General features: G+C 47.3%; 1 protein-coding gene across 1 annotated transcript in view; it reads left to right on the top strand.

The window, feature by feature from the left end:
- The window catches only part of LOC135917387 (uncharacterized), a 118,005-nt gene that overhangs the window by 62,116 nt on the left and 35,947 nt on the right, over positions 1 to 19,942 (top strand). Inside the window, exon 2 of the mRNA XM_065450961.2 lies at positions 8,313 to 8,473. Within this exon, the coding sequence (XP_065307033.2) occupies positions 8,394 to 8,473 (80 nt within the window). The 5' untranslated portion in view covers positions 8,313 to 8,393. The remainder of the gene's footprint in view (positions 1 to 8,312; positions 8,474 to 19,942) is intronic.

The following is a 19,942-nucleotide window of genomic DNA, read 5'->3' as shown; positions in this document are numbered from 1 at the left end:
TTAGTCGAATGAAGAAGCGTTACGTTTTTATGTTGGGATTCGTCCTTCGGCAGACACGACATCCCACATCTGGTGACCCGGACAACGAACAACAACGCATCGCCATTGACGAACAAGACGCCCTTTAACGACAGCTGGAACTTGTCAACAGGCAGCTTCACACGCAGCAAGAGGTGATCCAGAGGCAAGAGCAACAGCTTCAGGAACGCCAGGACCAGCTCAATGGTTCCGTGCAGCAGCATCCTGCCGGTTCCACGGAGGAGGCCACAGCCCCGGCAGATGGCATCACGCACGCTGCCCCGCACGGCATCTGGCGTGTCGCTGTCAAGCTTCCGCCATTTTGGGCCGACTCGCCCGAGGTATGGCTCGCCCAAGTCGAGGCCCAGTTCTCTCTTGCGCACATCACATAAGACCGGACCCGCTACGATTATGTCGTCGCCCACCTCGATGCCCGCTACGCCAGCGAGTTCCGGGATATCCTTGCCAATCCACCAACGGCCATCCTTTACGAACACATCAAGATGGAACTCATTCGCCGCCTGTCACTCTCGGACGACCAGAAGGTGCGGCAACTTCAGTCCGCAGAACTTGCCGAGCGCAAGTCTTCGCAGCTCCTTCGCCACATGCGTGCTCTCGCGGACAACATGGAAGTCCAGGATTCCTTACTGCGAGCACTTTGGCTTCAACGACTTCCACCGCACGTCCAGGCAATTCTGCAGGCTCAGCTTACGCTACCTCTCGACCAACTCGCCGGGATCGCTGATCGCGTCATCGAGGTCTCTTTGCCGCCGTTATCTCCCACCGTCCAGGCTGTCGCCGCACCGCTGAACACCATAGAGCTTGCGCGGCGTATCGACGATATCAACCGAGAGCTCAGCTCCATTCAACGACGCCTGGATCAACACTTGCCGACGCGCCACTCGCAAAGCCGTGGCCAGAACACTACACCATCGCAGCAGCCTGGTGACGACCACCGGTGTTACTACCATAGACGCTTCGGGGATAGAGCATGGCAATGTCGACCACCCTGCTCCGCTAGAAATCGGGGAAACGCCAACGGCAGCTCGTAGCCACGGCTGCGAGCTGCCAACCTGCGGGCCGTCGCATCTTCGTCGCCGACCAAATTACAAAGCAGCGGTTCCTTGTCGACAGCGGTTCCAACATTTGCTGCTACCCGCGAGCCCACGTTCAAGGTCCCCGTCCTTCTACGTCTTTCGAGCTCAGCGCGGCAACCGTTCCACTATCAAAAACTTACGGCTCGCTCCGCCTGCACGTCCAGCTTAAAAACCTACGCCGTAACCTTCATTGGAATTTTGTCATCGCCGACGTCACAGAGCCAATCATCGGCTCAGAGTTTTTGGCGCACTACAACCACCTTCCGGACTGCCGCCACGACCGTCTCATCGACGCGACAACGGGACATTCTGCGCCAGGACAGCGAACGACTACCCACCAGCCAAACATCAAAGTACTCAGCGTCGAACATGATTCACCGTACCACGCCAACCTCGGCGAATTTCCCGGTTTGACGCGCTCCAGCGGGTTGCCACGCGGCGTGCAACACACCACCTCGCACTACATCCGGACCACCCCAGGGCCCCCGGTTTTCTGTCGCGCCCGTCGCCTTGCTCCGGACCGCATGCGCATAGCCAAAGCAGAGTTCGAAGCCATGCTCCAGGAGGGAATCGCCCGCCCCTCCGACGGCCCATGGGCCTCACCACTTCACCTCGTCCCTAAGAAGACCGAAGGCTGGCGGCCCTGTGGGGACTACCGTGCCCTCAACGCACGCACAATTCCGGACAAGTACCCCGTTCACCATATACATGACTTCGCACATCGCATTTCCGGCTGCCACGTTTTTCCCGTGCTAGTCTTGGTCAAAGCCTACACGCAGATACCCGTGAATCCGGACGACGTCCCGAAAACTGCAATTATTACTCCTTTCGGCTTGTTCGAGTTTCCCTTCATGAGCTTTGGCCTGAGGAACGCTGGACAAACCTTTCAACGCTTCATCGACGAAGTCGTCCGCGGCCTAGACTTCTGCTTCGTCTATCTTGATGACATATTGGTCTTTTCCCGCAACGCCGACGAACACCACAGGCACCTTCGTCTGCTTTTCCAACGCATCGATGACCACGGCCTTCTCGTCAATGTCCCAAAGAGCACGCTAGGCGCTTCAGTCGTCAAATTCCTCGGCCATGAACTTTCATCAGAGGGAACTCGACCCTTACCAGAACGCATCTCAGACGTGCAAAATTACCCTCAACCAACCACCGCTAAACACCTTCGCCGTTTCCTCGGCATGCTCAACTTTTACAGGCGTTTCTTGCCACACCGGTTCAGCAGAACCAGCTCTCGTTCATCGCCCAGTTTACCACCGACATCCAACATGTCAGCGGGAAGGACAATGTGGTCGCCGACGCGCTTTCACGTGTGGCAGATATTAGCCCTTTACAGATAACAGCTGATATCCTCGCCGAGGCTGACTACAGACGCTGAACTGCAGGAGCTTCTTAAGGGTGGGTCCTCGCTACAACTGCAGCAAGCCTCCATACCTGAATCGACAAAGACTATCTACTGCGACATGTCAACAGCACGAAGCAGTCCTTACGTGCCCCTTTCCCATCGCCGTGGCCTCTTTAACCAGCTACATAATCTCAGCCATCCCGGCATACGCGCCTCTGCACGCCTCGTGGCTTACCGCTATGTCTGGCCCTCCATGCAGCAGGATTGCCGCACTTGGGCGCGCTCCTGCATTCAATGCCAGCGCGCTAAAGTGACCAGGAATGTCACTTCACCACTCGGCGCATTCCCCCAGACCTCTGGTCGCTTTCAACACGTCCACCTTGATATCACAGGGCCCTTGCCTCCAGCTGCACGCTATCGCTACTGCCTCACCGCCATCGATCTGTACAATCGATGGCCTGAGGCATGGCCCCTCGAGGGAATCACTGCGGAAGACGTCGCCTCGGCCTTCTTCGCCGGCTGGATTGCCCGCTTCGGGCCCCCTCGCCGCGTCACCACCGACCAAGGACGACAGTTCGAATCGCCCCTTTTCCGGCTGCTCGGGCTGACCATCGGGTTCGAACGCTCGCGGACCACCAGCTACCACCCATGCGCCAACGGGATGATCGAACGTTTCCATCGACAGTTCAAAGCAGCTATCATGTGCCACCCAGACTCAACCTGGCCTGAAGCTATCCCAGCCGTCACCCTAGGTCTTCGCGCCACCTTTAAGCCGGACATTCAGGCTACACCCGCAGAGCTCGTCTACGGGGAACCTCTCCGCCTCCCAGGCGAATTTCTCGCTGCACCGCCAGCCACCACCGCGACGTCAGATCCCACCGATTTCATCGCCCGGCTCCGACGCACTATCACTACCCTCCGCCCTTCTCCTGCAGCTCACCACTGCAAGACCGCCTCCTTCGTCTTCAAGGATCTGGCAACGTGCTCGCACACTTTTCTCCGCGACGACACCGTCCGCCGGCCTTTACAGCCACCTTACAGCAGACCCTACCCAGTTATCCGTCGTGACGGCAAAACCTTCACCCTGCGCATTAAAGGGAACGCCATCCGCGTCTCTATCGACCGGCTGAAGCCGGCCTACACCGATTCCACCGAACCAGGGAATACCAGTACACCCACAGACGTCCATCCACGACTGCCGACATCGCAGCCTGTTTTTGTCACTACACGCAGCGGACGTCGCGTACGCTGCCCAGAATTTTTCAAGCCCTGAGGGCTCTCCACTCCGCGGGGGGGGGGGAGGGGGTGATATGGCGGCTCACTCTGCGCATATTTCTGCGCACCTTCCATCTTATCATCTGGCCCTGCATAACACAGCTGCACGCTGGACTGCATGGTCGATAAAGCATAGCGCCACCGCCATGTCACCCAAGGTATGCGTCACCGACGGTGGCTATAAAAACACGCTGCCTGGCTGAGAAAAGCCGCCTTCTACCTTCCGCTACTGGGACGAACGTAGCGTTGGTATACCCATCCGCTGCCATCGTTAGTCGAATAAAGCAGCGTTACGTTTTTATGTTGGGATTCGTCCATGGGCAGACACGACATCCCACAGATGCGAGTAGGACCACAACGACCCCGGCGGGCAAAGTGACGGAACATCAGAGGTTTCTTTTGCTGTAGTTGATGGGGCCATTCCTGCTAAATTATCCATTGCTTCTTATGGGACGAAGGGTGATCTCCAGAAAAGCCTTCGCGTATTTCCCGGCCCAAACTTTGCTGCTTACAGGGACTTTTCATCTGTTGTATTGTTCGAACTATTTTTTTGATGAAGCCGTCGTGGAGCTGCTTGTCGAACAATCAAGAAAGTACGCGTTATTTTGAATATGCCTGATCCGGAGGTTACCAAAGAAGAATTAAGATAAGTTTTCTTGGAGCACTTGTTTTTTCCGGCTATAACCGCATGCCAGATAAAAAGTGCTATTGCGACAGCGGCACGGACATGTGCAACACGATGGCCTAGAATGCTATGTGAAGAAATCGCTTCATACAGATAATGTGATTCCTGCACGGAACGAAATGCAAGCCCAACACTTAGTGACAAGTTGGCAAAGTTGCGTCCATTGATGGCACTATTGAAAACAAGGTTTCTGGAGCACTTTCGGCCTGTGCGTCACCTGAGCTATGACAAAAGTATGATTGAGTATTACGGTCGTCATGACTGGAAACAGTTCATAAGCGGAAAGCCTATCCGCTTCGGGCATAAAGTGTGGCGCCTATATGCCAAGAACGGGTACCTTGTAAACTTCAAAGTGTATCAAGGCAAGCAGGGGATCTCGGAACATCTCCAAAATATGAAAAGGACTTCAGAAAAGCAGCGGCACCACTTCTTCAAATGGTGGATGAACTTGCAGAAGAGACACACAACGTTTCTTTATTTTTCTATTTTGATAATTTATTCACAAGCATGCAGCTACTCAGGCATCTCAAGGCACAGGGCTACGAAGGCACGGGCACAGTGAAGCAGAACCGTGTTCTCAAAGAATGCCCTATCGCTGGACCAGAACTCGTCAAGCGCCAACCTCGTGGGCACGAAGAGCCCGTGCTGAGCGACAAAGGGATAATTGTTGTCCGCTGGATGGACAATTCTGCAGTAACGATCGTAAGCACCATTCACGGCGTAGAGCCAATGTCGTCTGCAGACAGGTACTCTCGTGCTCAGAAGAAGCGAATCAAGGTGGCCCGTCTTAACACTGCTGCTCAGTACAAGATTTATGGGAGATACGGACCAGATGGATAGGAATGTAGGCACCTGCAGGTTTGCAATCCATGGAAAAAAGTGGTGGTGGCCAGTTTTCACTTGACTTTGTGATGTATCTATCAGCAACACTTGGACGCTAATTCGTAGCACAGGGTTCAACGTCACACAGGTGGAATTCCGCAGGAAAATTGCACAAAGCTACCTGATGCGATTGGACAATAAGCCTAGAGGACCTGGTCAACGCAGAATCCCAAAGAGTGTGATGTCCTGACTTGTACACGGTATGACCAAGTGGCCCACTTTGTTGCAGCAATACCTATGGCAAGAGGTGGAGGTGTGCATGAGATAATTGCAACAACGCGGTGTACACAAAACGCACAAAGTATGACGTCGGCCTGTGTATTCCAATATTTAAACTATATCGCACTAAATAAGTGCTCGACTATTCGCTATGTATGTTTTGTATGATGTTTCATGGCTTGAAATAAATGTTTTTCACTTTGCGTATTTTGCTGTAGCGTAAGGGCCCAGTGTGACCATAATGATCACGGGCTGTATTTCAAAAACTAATTAGGCAAGAGTAATAGTTTTTTGCATGGTAATTATTAGTATAAAGGCAAGTTAATATATTAGGTTTATTTCAAGATAGCAAGAAAAAAAATGAAACCGGTCGCTAATGGGTTAAAAATACGCTTGCATATGTGACCTAACATTTACTTTGTGTTTCTTTCATATATTTATTCTTACCATTCCCTTCTGTAACACCCTATATGCCCTGAAGGTAATCAAATAAATAAATGAACAAATAAATAAATGAAACCCATTTCCCAGCAACATGTCTGAAGAAGACCATAGCGTACGTCCCCAGGCACGTACGGAAGCGTTAGAGCGATACTATGGCTGCCGGCCCACACCACCGGGCGTGGTGGTTGGCCGAAGTCATAGGCAACATACAGGTAACGGGCTCACTTTCAAAACCTACAGCGCTACACACGTGGAGAAAATTGGCATCGATCTGCCTCTCACTAATCCCAAGTCGAAACACATCATAACCTAATCGCGAGGGGCTTGTCGGCATATGAGCTGGCATATGAGCATATGAGCCGGCATATGAGCTTCCCCGCTTGCCCATCGCATACTGCAATTTTGCTGCCGATACGTAGATACAACTCCAAGTAACCTGATTTGTGCCACCCGTTACTGGGGACTCTAGGGAAATGAAGAGACCGGTCACACCGTCCTCGCACTCGCTCCCCGGGATACATCCCGGTCCTGGGAAGCATACCCACAATCACGCATCATGGCCCTTTCATTCAATGACACCACCGATTACTACAAGGAGGAGCACCCGGTCCCTTGTGAGGGACTGGATCGCGTCGATGAGCGCCTCCTCATGAAAATCATCGCCAACACTTTACTGTACCCCGCTGTGATTAAGCATTTCAACCCATCATTTGATGGAGAATGCCACATCTGTGAGAGGTGACTGACACATTCCATCTAGTCTGGGCGTGCCAACCAAACCCATCTATCCTTCCCAACCAAAACCCCACTACACAGGACTGGGAGGCGGCCCTACTCTGCCGTGAAGACGTCAAGACTCAAAAGGCATTGGTTCAACGGACGCGGGCGATGTTGCTTGCCAATGAGGCCCCGGAATAGGGTCTCCATCTGATATTGTGAGGGGAGGGGGCCAACAAATAGGGCACTAAACCCAATCGCATCTCTGCAACCATTTAATGGTGAATAAATCTTCTCACCCCCACCACTACCGGACGCGTTGGCCTGCGTCCGGTTACGTGGCAGTGCCAGTGCGTCTAAACACTCGTCGAACAATAGACGCTCTTGTTCTCGCCAACGTAAGGTAACGTGTGCGCGCTACGACGGCCTATATTTAGGCCTTAACAGCTCGGTCTGCGAGCCCTTTCAGGGGAGAGTTCTCGCTGCCGCTTGCTGAACGCTGCCAGTTCATCGCGTAAACACACAACGCATGGCCGTCCCATCCGTTTTCCAAGATGAATCTGAATGGAAACGAAGCCGGCGCAGCGCGCATGTAGCACGAGCGAAACCCAGCCCTGCCCTTTTCCTCGCTGGCAGAAGCGAAAGGGCTCTGACGGGATGCGGAATCCTTGCTAATGACCCACGCTATGGCGTTGGCGCAGCTGTCAACACATCAACCCGTTGTTTTCCTCAGCTCCTCTGCACTGGGAGGAACTGGGTTTTTCTGCGTGACCACTACAACGCCGCTTGTAAGCCAATGCGAGCTTCGCTTCAAAAAAACTGTCGCTTCCTTTCGGGAAGCCTCTGAAAAGCAATGAATTAATGATCGATAGGGTTGTCTCGTCGCGACTAAACGCCCTTAGAATAAATAATTTCCAGCCCACGAGCGCCTGTTCTTCATCAAGAACGCTGATAACGCCGGCGGAACACGCTTTGTGAAGAAGTTCAGTGCACAGGGATTCTTTAATTTTTGTTGCGTTGCTGTCATCATTGCATCACCGTGGGGTGGTCGAAGAGATTAAAGTTAATATGCCTCGTGGTGCCATGAATGCGAACTAGACCCTGATGTGCAGAAAAGCTGCATATGATTTCCTGAGAAATCCCATGCGCAAAAGCTAAGAAAACATTAGGTGTCATCGTTATGCATGAAAATGATGATATATTTCGTAAACTTCTTCCTTTGGTTGACCTAGAATATTAGGATATGTGATGTGTGCTGTGAGTATACGCCTTAAAACTGAGCGAAGGAACTACTGAATGCGAATGAAGCAGAGGACGTGCCGCCCTGGCCTGTTGTAGTTCAATCTACCTGAGAACATCCATGGCACTGCGCGAAACATTGTTATTTATTTTAGAGAGATTAGAGGCGGTGCGCAGGCACTAAAGAAATACATAATAGGACAAGCTTTTTATACATGCAATTACAACGAGTGTTTTGGAAATGAAAGAAGAGAAACAAAGAATACAGCTCTGTCGCGTATAACTTCAAATTATGCGTGTCGAATAATCTACCTCGGTGTTTGAAATAAATATCTGATATTTAATAAACTGACGCTATGCGCCTTGCTCTTTTCTCTTATTTCAGTGTTCCGTTCCTGTAGAAGACTGGTATGTGCTTTATAAGACCAGCGCTAACGCTGATTTCGGAGGATCAGACGCGCTATGCATGAGATACAAAGTGCAGGAATTCCATCCGGGCGAACAAAAAGCTACCTTCAGAGTGACCTCCCTACCAAATACCGAAAGGTAAGTCAACCACTAGTGTCACGTGCATTACTGGCCCAGTCAGCTCATGCGATGTACTATGAGCGAGCGGTAGCGGCTGAAAGTTCGTGTTGAGGCTATGGACTGTCAAGGAGAGTACTAGCAATAAATTTCCTCATAAGTACTAAAATCTACGAAGCCTGCATATTATTTGCAAAGTCGAAGAACGATGTCCTAATAAGAAAATGGCAGTGGCTTAGCTCCGCCATGCCAGGATATACATAGCAAAAGCTAAGCCATTGCATGATTAGCTTTGTTTAACCTTGATTGCAAGTCCAGATTAGCCTGGTTCTCTAGCTCTGTTGTGGCGTTTAGCCACTCGTTCGGCGCGCGGTTCGTCTCTTTCCTGGGCGATTCGTTTCCTCTTCATCTCGTTCCGATGTCGATTCAGGCCTCCTTCTGCTTATCAAAATTGTCGCCGTCCATACTGTAGCCTCATATCTGTGGTTGCGGCGCACGTGAGCTCTTCTTTTCAATCCTCCAACATGTTATTAGGCACGCGACGCACCTAGCGAAGCGACGAGGAACGCGGTGTGACGTCATACCAAACGGGGTGGCGGAAAGGCGCGGCGCTGCGCAGCGGCGGAACACCTGTGGGTAGGTGCTACTAATGGCGCATGCACAGTAGTGACTAGAAAGCGACAGAGAGAGTGAGAGAAATATGCGTGGCGAGGCACGCGTTGTGACGTCATGTGCCTCCTCTGAGCGCCGCCACGGTGAAATCGCAAGTTCGCGACAAGTAAAGATGTCGCTTTAAAAGGTTCACCAATGTTTACGATACTTCGCAATGCGAAATTTGAGCGCAACTGTACACGTGTTTTCATTTCACGATATATTGGCTCACGCAGCTGTCTCATGCAGCACGTGCAAAACCGATCAATGTGTGGTGCGTCTTCCTCGCTAATCAGTACATCGCAAGCGGCAGCGTGTGGGTGACGTGTTAGTGCGATTTGAAGCAGCCGCCGCAGACAGATCTGCGCCCATGAAGCGCTTTGTTTCAGAGACGACGCTCGCCACTCTTGCTCCATATCGTAGCCAGCGTCTCCACACAGGCCATCTTGCGCTGCCCTGTGCTTTTCTTCACACACTTTAGTTCCACCAACGGCGAGAGCGGTCCTTGTTCGCGGGGAAGTTTTGCCACCAGTGTCATCGGCGACAAAACCAAAGAGAGCGTCACGTCGGGCCTTACTCGTAGCCACTCGCCATGGACCATTGCAGGGGCAGCGATCCTCGTCACACACGCTAGTACCACAGAACACCTATTTAAACTTAGAAAATGCAAAGTACACCTTCCACAGTGCAACGGAAATATGAGTAGCGGTGGCGTTGTGAACTAAAGTATGCGACCGAAAGATGGCGCTGGCAAAATCAAGACTAATATAGTCATGATTACGTAGTGAACAATATGGCCGCTTTGGTACGGCCTGGTGGGTTTCGTCGCGCTTTTCGCTCGTTGGGTTTGGGCGCTTTGTTGCCACTTTCGGAGCGGTATTCGTGTGTACGATACTCTAACGCGAGTACACATATATGTATCATGTCGCCACCTGACCGAGACATCTCAACTAGGAAAAAACACACTTCGAACAAGTAAGCTTACATCTCTTATTGTCATTGTGAATGAAGTAGTGCATGCCACAATTTTTGTACAGGTCAGGTTGCGGTAATGCTACCAGTCACTGAGTTTACAACATACGAAAGCACAGATAGCCATCAGTTCAATGAAATTAAAGCTGACATTGAGTTTTCTCAACGTATTCGGCCAAAGGAGGGAGAACGAAGCTTCAGACAACGATACTTAAGCTGGGCTACCCTCGTATTTGTATTGTGTACAGTGCTGCTTGACGTGTTTTATAGTGTATTGTCTGCGTTGAACCATTTCAGATATGATTAAAAAAAACAGAAGTGCTCGGCAAAGATGTTCTTTCCGCAATATAAGCTCGAGCTGCAATCTCCAATTGTTTTCATAACACATTGGTAAGAGTCCCGAAGTATAGGAATAAAAAGCAGGTTATGCAACATTTTAAATCAGACATTGTCGGTTCTTGATATTTTTACTGCACATTTATTGTTCAGATGCGGCAGAAAAGGCTTCGACATAAGTGGACTACTCGTAGGAAAGCGACGAAAATTGGGGAGACAACAGTGCTTACAAGGATCTTTATAAATTCTGTCTGAATAAACAAGGACACTAAACAAACATATCAGGCCAATAATGCTCAAAGATTCTTGGAAAATGCAATTTACGGTTTCATGTTAAAAAGAAAACATCTGAGTTTGTGTATTCAGACGCGTCAAAGAGGTTGCAAAGAGATGAACATTACAATTGAATAGCAGAGGTGAGCAAGGAAAGCCTCAGCCTGGAGCCAATGTTTAAACAAACAAACACATTTGTCAGGGCCTTCACGAAGATTGCCTGAATTTTAAGCAGAACTTCGTCGAAGTATATTTCAAAAACGCTTTCGAAACACACTGCTCAGGTTTGTCATCTGCTGTTTGAAGATAAAGAAAAATTGTTTTTAGTGGTTTGTCATGTTTGAGAAGGGCGGAGTAGGCCACCGGCGTGCATTTGCCTTTTCTAGCTATCTCTTACGGTGCATGGCTAGCCTATTTATTGATTTCAAGCAAAACGTAGATGAGCCTTTTTTAGTTCACAAATGTAAAATAATGCACGCATCCAAATCTAATTCTAGTCGTAGCCCTTAGCATCTCAATAACGTTCTGTTAGATTTCCTTATGTCGTATAAATATCTGCGTGAACACATTCATCATTATCACCAGCCTATTTTATGTCCAGTGCAGGACGAAAGCGTCTTCCTGCGATATCCAATTACCCCTGTCTTGTGCCAACCAACTCCAACTAGCGCCCATTAATTTCCTGATTTCATCGCTGCACCTAGACTTCTGCCGTCATCGACTCCGTTTCCCTTCGCTTGGCCCCATTTTGTAACCCTAACCTTCACATTACTTGACCTGTCTTCCTTATTATTTTTTCTCTTAATCTCAATGAGAATATCGGCTATACTCGTTTTCTCTCTGATCCAAACTGCTCTCTTTCTGTTGCTTCAGGTTTGCCTAGCATTCTTTGTTCCATCGCTCTTCGCGCGTACTAGGTCCAAAGCTTCTTTGTCAATCTCCAAGTCTCTACCCCATATGTGAGCACCTGTAAAATGCACTGATTGTACACATTCATTTCAGTAATGATGGTAAGCTTCCAGTCAGGAGCTTACAATGTCTGCCGTATGCGATGCAACCTAATTTTATTCTTCTATGAATTTCCTTCTCATGATCAGGATTCCATGTGATAAGTTGGCCTAGGTACACGTACACCTTCAAAGACTCAAAAGACTGACGGGCGATCCTGAAGTCTTGTTCCCTTGCCCTGCTATTCTTCCCTATCTTAGTAGTCTGCATAATAATATTCAACCCCACTCTTACACTCTGTCTGTTAAGGTCCTCAATCATTTATTGGAACTCGCCTGCAGTGTCGCTGATTAGAACAATATCGGCAAACCGAAGGTTGCTGAGTAATTCGCCGTCGATTCTTACTCCTAAGCTTTCCCCAGTTTAATAGCTTGAATACTTCTTCCAAGCACGCGGTGATTAGTATTGGGTAGATTGTGTTTCCCGGTCTGACTCCTTTCTTTATTGGTATCTTCCTACTTTTCTTGTGTAGAATTAATGTAACTGTGGAATCTTGGTAGATATTTTCCAAGGTATTTAATTAAGTGGTCTGTACTCTTTGATTACGCAATGCCTCTGTGACTGCTGGTATCTCTACTAAATCAAGCACCTTTTCGTGATCTATGAAGGCCATATAGAAAGGCGTATTGTGCTTTGCGGATTTCTCGATTACTAGATTAATGACATGGTTGTGATTCATTGTAGAGTATCCCTTCCTGGTGTACGCATTACAAATAACATAAATTGGACCATTAATATAATATACGTCATTAAGGAATATAATCTGATGCTCGGGCACTTATGGGGCAACTTTTCCAAAACACCCGCTAATTCAAAGCCACAGCTTTACAAGGCTCTAATACGCTCGAATCCTAATTCCCAACTCCGACGCAACTCCTACGGGCCCAACTCCGACGCAGCCTATTCAAATACATGTAAAACGCAAAAAGCTTTTTATGAGATAACCCCTGTACTGATTTTTATGAAATTTGTTGCATTTGAAAGAAAAAGGCGAATTCTAGTGAATGTTAGATGCGGAATTTCGATTTAAGGCTTGAATTTCCCTAAAACGATATTCAAATACTTGACCGTCTGAAAAAACGAAGAACGAAGTTTACAAATTCGTAGCTCTGCATCAAAAATTGATATCGCAGTTCTGTAAACGGCATCCATTCGAACATTCAAAGCGGACAAATTCATTATGTCATTTTGCATCTTACGTAAATTTCTTACCTTGGTGACAAGGGTTTTGCAAAAGTTGTATTTTCCTATTTTGAATTTTTTTTATATTCATGTGTGACATATCAATTTTGTTCGCTTAAGATGTACTATTACATGCAATTCACATAATTGTATTATCCTTTTTCATTGTTGAGTTACAGAGTTGTAAACTTGATAGTTTTGTTTTTTGAAAATTTTCGATTTTGGCAATTTTTAATAAAACGTTCACAATCTAACTCGAAAATTCGAAACCAACAGTCACTACATTTTAAGTTCGTCTTTTATATTCAACAAACCTCGTCAAATTTAGTGCAGTGGCTGCCGAGAAAAACGAATTATCCTTTTACATGTATTTAGATAGGAGCACCCGAGCTAAAGCTTCCTCTTAAATATGAGTATGCAATATGGCATCTTAGTAGTGTTAATCTTACTGCTTCGCTCTACTTGTTTCATTCTTTCTCATTATAACCGTACCACGAGAACCTCAATGAAAACTAACTTACCAATTATTCCACTAGCCAGTCGCCAGTATTTCCCTATTTCATAAATGTTTTGATCTCACCACACTTCACAACGGCCCCATACTGCGACCTCAGTAGATTTCAAGCCGCGTTGATCATCGGAGTAAGGTAGGAATTTATGTTCCACGAAGCCTTTGTTTGAATCTTTCATGTTCCGTACATCTCTGGAATGAAACCGCCTACCCTCAAACATGGTAGCCATCACAAATAGCAAACTTCTATGCAAAACATTTGCTAACATTGTATATTCAGGAGAATCATTATGTTACAAGGACTCACTGCACTTGTATGTGTGTGTGTTTTCCTCTATTCCTTTGTAACCACTTCCCGTTTCATTCGCATATGGCGCCGACGGTACGTTAAGTAAAACATAGAATAATAAACTGAAGAGTGACTGCCAGGAATTCAGTCAAGATGAAGCATAATTGCTTCAAACTTGCAGTGAGTGTTTCGAAGGTTACAAAATGTTTGGATTTCCATATAACAATTTCATGTTGTGAGGGAGCATGTGATAGGTGGTGGTGATTCCCGTCAAGTTGATTGACAAAGAGCAGATTACATAATTTGAGAATTAGAAAGCAGGAGCTTGCTAGATTGTTTCTCTCCTGGTCCCCTGGCTCTACTGACCTCAAAAGAAACAAGTTGGCATTCAACATGTTGCTTCTCCGGTTGTCATAATATGCCCTTAAATGTGAGTAAGCTTGTATCTAAAATTTTAGCATTGCAGCTCGGTAAGATACAGAACTGTAGACTTCTGCTTTCCTGATGCTCAAACCACTCTATCTGGTAATCTTGCAGACATATCACAGTGAGACAGATAGTTCAAGAGGACCTGTTGTCATTATGCTGACTGTTGTGGCTTGGAGTGCGCAGATTGAAGACCAATAATCTTTCTTTTGTTCGTCTTCCTGATAAGGGAAATGTTGAAATCATGACAAACATGCAAGCAAAAAATGGCAAAACAAAAGTTATTCAAATAAATCGACTAATCACGGTTCTTGATGATGTGTTCAGAAACGTACCTTCTAAGGACTCTGGCCCATTGGTGACACATTCACTGTTTCCTTGTACGTCCGGAGACAATAGAGTCCAAAGGGGCAAAAATTATGAGCAATGTCTAGGATGCTGTAGTAGAAACAAGAAAGACCCTCAATTGCGATCGCGCAAGTGTGGGTGAGTTTGTCATTCATGACTGGCAGAAGAGTGCTCAAAACGCTCCATGACAGAAAAGCAAACAAACACACGCACACAACACTGCTTTGAATATGGATTTCTTTCAATGGTGTCCATGTATGAGCTGCGCTCAGTGAAGACTCGATTCGGTAAAATTTTTTGCCAGCTACTAGGTAATAAACAGAGTAATTTTGTTATGTACCAAATGCAATGAATCCAACTATCATCGGAAGTACATTTGTACTAATGTGGAGTGAATTGATCACAGCGTATCAATTATGAAGAAACAGCCTAAACTATTTATTATCTATGCTGTACTCCGTGTTGGGAATTTTAGCAACGTGGCAAAATAGCAATAGCTTTGTTTGAATACACTTTGAAGAGCAATAACCTTATAACAAATATTTTGCACTTTTAGAAATGACTACCGGAATCTCTTTTGTTTGCCTCACACGCAAAGAAATTCAAAGTTGAAAATGTGAAGCAATGCTTTTTAATCGCCGGGGCACACTCCGAGGCTACAAGGTTAATTCATTTTCGTGGGTAGATACAAACGGACTCTCCTCAGTTCCAGCGGTGAATTTTCACGCTAGCGAGCAGGTGTTTTACGAGCAGCACGTCATTACACGGCCAGACGCAGCAGATCACTGACGGCGGAAGCCGTGCATTCAACCGTTATGGCAGTGAAACGCCGCAGCTGATCAAATTTGCCGTCTTTAACACGTTCGATTGGTGGCGGCTGTCGAATGTTGGATGCATAAAATGGCGGAGATATTATTGTTACCTAATTAAGACGAACCTGCGTGATGCTGCTCAAAGAAGACGACCACCCCGTTCGCACACATTAAGCAATTTGAGCCGACAAACAGCACGTACTGCAATCAATACCAGTGGGCTGCTGCATATCAGACGTTAGAGAGATCTCAAAACCTTTATTCATGTAATAACACAAAGACTTTAATATCACATGTCCACTAAAAACCACTGCCTGCTCATTTTGTAAGGAAATGACATGTCAACTATGTTTGTCGGTTAATATATGTATATTTATAGCTGAAATATTTAGCCGCATTGGGCGCCCTTAGCAGAAAAATACAAATAAATGTACGCTACCAAAGTACAGTAGTTGCGATTCAAGCTGGAACGCACCGCGGTTGCTTTTTCGTTTTCTGTGGCGATCGCTGGACCTTGAGAGTGTGCGGGACCTGCTAGTCCCGCTAGTACCAGCAGCTGATCTCACGGACGAGCGCAGCCCTCCCGACCTCACGGCACCCTGCCCCCCCTCCCCGTTCGGACACGGAAATCGTACACGCGGCTGCGGTAGCCTAGAGCACCGGAGACTGCGCATGCCCAGGCGGGCCACCTCCATTCCTCCTCCATTGTCTCCCTCATGATTCCGCTGGACCCTCCTCCTGCGCTGTCGCCTTTCTTTCGTATTCCAATTCACTGTTTATTCGCTTTTGTTATTCGCGGCACTTTTCTGCTTGGTTACGCCGACGCTCGCTGGAGGAACGGGCGCCGAAGAGCTGGCCTCTAGAAAGCATTCCCAATTTACAATTGTGCGATGCCAGTGCAGACCGTTTACAATGTCGAATGTGATGTTCTCTGCGAAGTGCGCCTTCTGCATTTGTGTAAGCCCTCCTTGGTGTGCTGATCCTCAAGATTTTCGGACTTACTGCAGTGGTTTAAAATTTACCCTTCAGCACTTAACAATTACGGTTTAAAGTTTATCATCTTGGAACACGCCAGAGACGCTAACTCTATATTCTGTTTCGACAAAAGTTCAAAAACTAGAGCCGAGTTTTTGGTTCACATACTATAACATCAAATGCCACAACAGAGCAAGAGTGAAGAGAAGAGCACCTATACCGGACAGGCGTCCATTTACAAACATACACAAGATAAAACAGGTTAACATAGTCACACATAACCCTTGTTAGTGCTATAGACAACGAAATACCAAACATAGCTTTATATTGTCATGGTGTTCTGGCCTGCGAAATAGTGGCAGCTGCCGAATGTCTGTTCTGTGCAGTTTTGCACACGTTAGAGAAAAAACTGAGTGATTAGATATGAAATTGCTTTATTCAGAATTGTAGTTGCTTAGAGTTACCAATTTCTGCCCCCCAAAAAAGTGCTTGAAGTAATGCACTAAAACGGTACTTGTTTGAACTAGTTGGTTACAATCATAATGCGTTGATCATATTCCACTAAAGTTATGGATTATTTCGACTTTCGTCCTTACTGCTATTGACATTGTACAAGCACAGCGAATAGAACAAGCTGGCCTGGCACTTTCACTTCATCCTCCGCAGCCTTTCACACATTATTTGCCTTCGCTAAAAATTACTCTTAAATATTTTTCTCGGTCGGCTTCCCTTTCTGTCACAGGAACAAATCACTAGCCACTCTGAAAACTAACTAGCTGTGCATTCTGGGGGTAGGGCGGGGCTGTAATGATCCGGCGCCATTCAAGAAAGATAGCTGGTACTCAATGGCGCGATTCTCGCGTTTGGTCGTCTCTTGGCGTTTCATTACAGCTGGGTCTCTTAGAGAGTGCTCCAGAGAGGGCCGGATAAAAGATAAAAACGATCCATAGGCAATTTCCTGGCATCATCATCCGAAGATGACATTACTCTCGAGACAAACCAATGCTTGGCATTGGTTTGTCGGCCATCATCTGCGAGAGCTTTATAAGGAAAGGAATTCAATACTGAGAGGTTTACTTTTTTCTGAACTTGCGAATTCGCAAGGGCGCAACGTGTCACGACAGCGGGCGTTCTACTGTACCTTCTACCAAATCAAGTTCTCAAAGCTGCATCACCTGCTATAGCTTGTCTCATCAATCAACTGGTTAGATGTAATTGGTTACTGAAAATAATGCATGACAGTTAACGGTATAGAGTATCAAAAAGTAATCGATCTATTAAAAAGCTCCAGCTAATGTATTTATCAAAAAAAACTTATTCCCCCGGCCTCTTGGAACGCAAACCGCATCGCATTCAGCAAGGACTGCCATTCAAGGTGTCAATGCGACATACATGTACCAATGTTATGACGAATGTCCTCTTATCGGAAAGCACTTGCGCTTCTGTAGTGGGTAAGAGAGAAGTTGACACTGTTGCAGCACTTTTACGTCGTGCATCAAAAGGCTCCCGACGCTGTGCAGCTTTTAACACAAGAGCATTAAGGGCCTCGGGTCGAAGGGAAATTTGGCATCGGTACTGGCGCCGGCGTCCAAGGCCGAGAAACTCATCCTGTACCACGCATCCCCAACCACAAAGGCAATCCGCATGGCCCATGGGCGTTACTGAAATAATTGAATTTCCTCGAGTAAAATCTGTCAAGACATTCGTAAAGTACGACTTAGAACCTACAGGCATGATAGCGTCGGATTGTGATTGAGTATACGAGAAAACATAATACTGTTATGCGGAAAGTCAAACACAGACCCTTCTTCCAGCTACCGTTTTGAGGTCTGTCTATAGGAGCGGCACGGCCCGCTCAGTTGTTTGCAACACCATAAAAAAAAGAACCAGACAGCTCAATTTCGTGCATAAGCTTCGCCACCAGCGTTTTGAGGAAAACATTAGGATTACGTAAGATGCAGTTTCCCGCAACCGCGAGAAGTAGTCAGCCATATTTTAATACTATTGCGTTCTACTCTTCACAGCGAAGCCTAAGCGTTCATTAAAATTATCTTCCCCTTTTTTGCGACATATGATGACGCGTTTCTTGTGCGCTATCCGTACCAACGAGTGCTTTATATGCCTCTCGGCCGTCTTATTCTGAAGTAGTCCACTGGCAAAGGTAGTCGTCTCCTGGGAAGTCTTATTTATCTCCAGCTTTTCTTCCAGATTACATAGTTTGATGTTGTAATACTTTTGCTGGTACACCTTCATGGTGTATACATTCTCCTTCGCTGTGCCCTCACGCCTGTCTAGCCGACGTACATCGGTAAGACAGAGGCGCAACGTACGTCTTGGCTAAACATGTATGGCCTCTGCGGTTCCGGTAGGAACTGCTTATTGCACCGAGACTGTAGTGAGGCATTGTTGACCACAGGCTCACTGTTTTTCAGGATAGGTCTCCACAAAGGCTGCTCCTCCTCAGGCGTAGTGCTACTGCAATTGGCATGGTGTCATCAGTCGCGGACTCAAATCTGCCGGCTTCCCTTTCGATGCATTAGTCTGGCAGGACACGTTCATTGACTGGTTAGTGGTAACGGCCAGTGGTCCGGGATGGTAGGCGCCTCCATTGATCTGAACGGTTACTCGTCCGCTTCAACTTTCAGCGATCTCTCATTCAGGCTATTCTCGGTCTAGAGGCTAAGAATAATGAGCTTATGGAATGTCTGGAAATCATTAAAGAGATAGAGAGAGATCCTGCAATACGTCAGGCCGAAGACTGTCAACAACGTGAAAATAAAGAACAGAGCGTGAAGAACGGGAACGTAAAGATCAGAAACAGTGTAAGGAAAGGGAACACGCGCTTGAACTTAAGCGACTCAAGCTTGAAATCGAACACCCTCGAGCAGCAGGACAGTGGAGCGAAACAAACAACACAGAAGAACGCGTATCGTTAAAGATGACAGAGCTAACGCGTCCCTTTTAGCTCGGAGAGGACATTGTTTTATTCTTGCTGACCTTCGAGCGTAAGTGCGAGAAGGAAGCGTTCTGGCGCGAATCGTGGGCACAATGTCTGCTTACACTATTACAGGATGAGGCAACAGATGTAATCGCTCGCTTAGCCAGAGAGGAAGCTGAATGCTATGACAAGGTAAAGTCCAGTTTGCACAGGAAGTACAGGCTGTCAGCTGAAGCGTTCCCGACGAAGTTCCGGAGAATGGAAAAGACTAGGAATGTCTCCAATACAGAATGTGCATGTAAGTTTATGTCATACATGCAGGAATGGCTCAGGGAACAAAGATCCTATGGTGATCACGCGAAGGCTGTTCAGTGCATTCCACTTGAACAATATTATAACTGCTTACCAGAGAACGTGAGCTACTGGGTTCAAAACAGGCCAGAACTTAGCATGGTACGAGAGCCGCTGAACTAGCCGAGGAATTTCGGACACGTCGGCCTCGCGAAGCGAGCCATGGTCGTAACGGCGATACCAATTTCAGTCTCGGCAGGCCGAAGCAAGGACTCGAAAAAGGAAAAGAGGAGCCATTGATAGAGGCTGCCTCCAAATGTAGTATTTCCTGATCAGAATGGAACCTTGAAGTTAAGGCAGAGGAGCGAAAGAAATTGAAAGCGAGGGAACCCTTTCTCTGCTACAACTCTCACATACTAGGGCACATTGTTGCGCAATGTGTTGCGCAAAGGTAGTTTTTTTTTTCGGTGGATTGCAA

Source organism: Dermacentor albipictus, chromosome 2, assembly GCF_038994185.2.
Source record: "Dermacentor albipictus isolate Rhodes 1998 colony chromosome 2, USDA_Dalb.pri_finalv2, whole genome shotgun sequence".
NCBI lineage: Eukaryota > Metazoa > Arthropoda > Arachnida > Ixodida > Ixodidae > Dermacentor > Dermacentor albipictus.
This window is presented reverse-complemented; position numbering and strand designations above follow the sequence as displayed.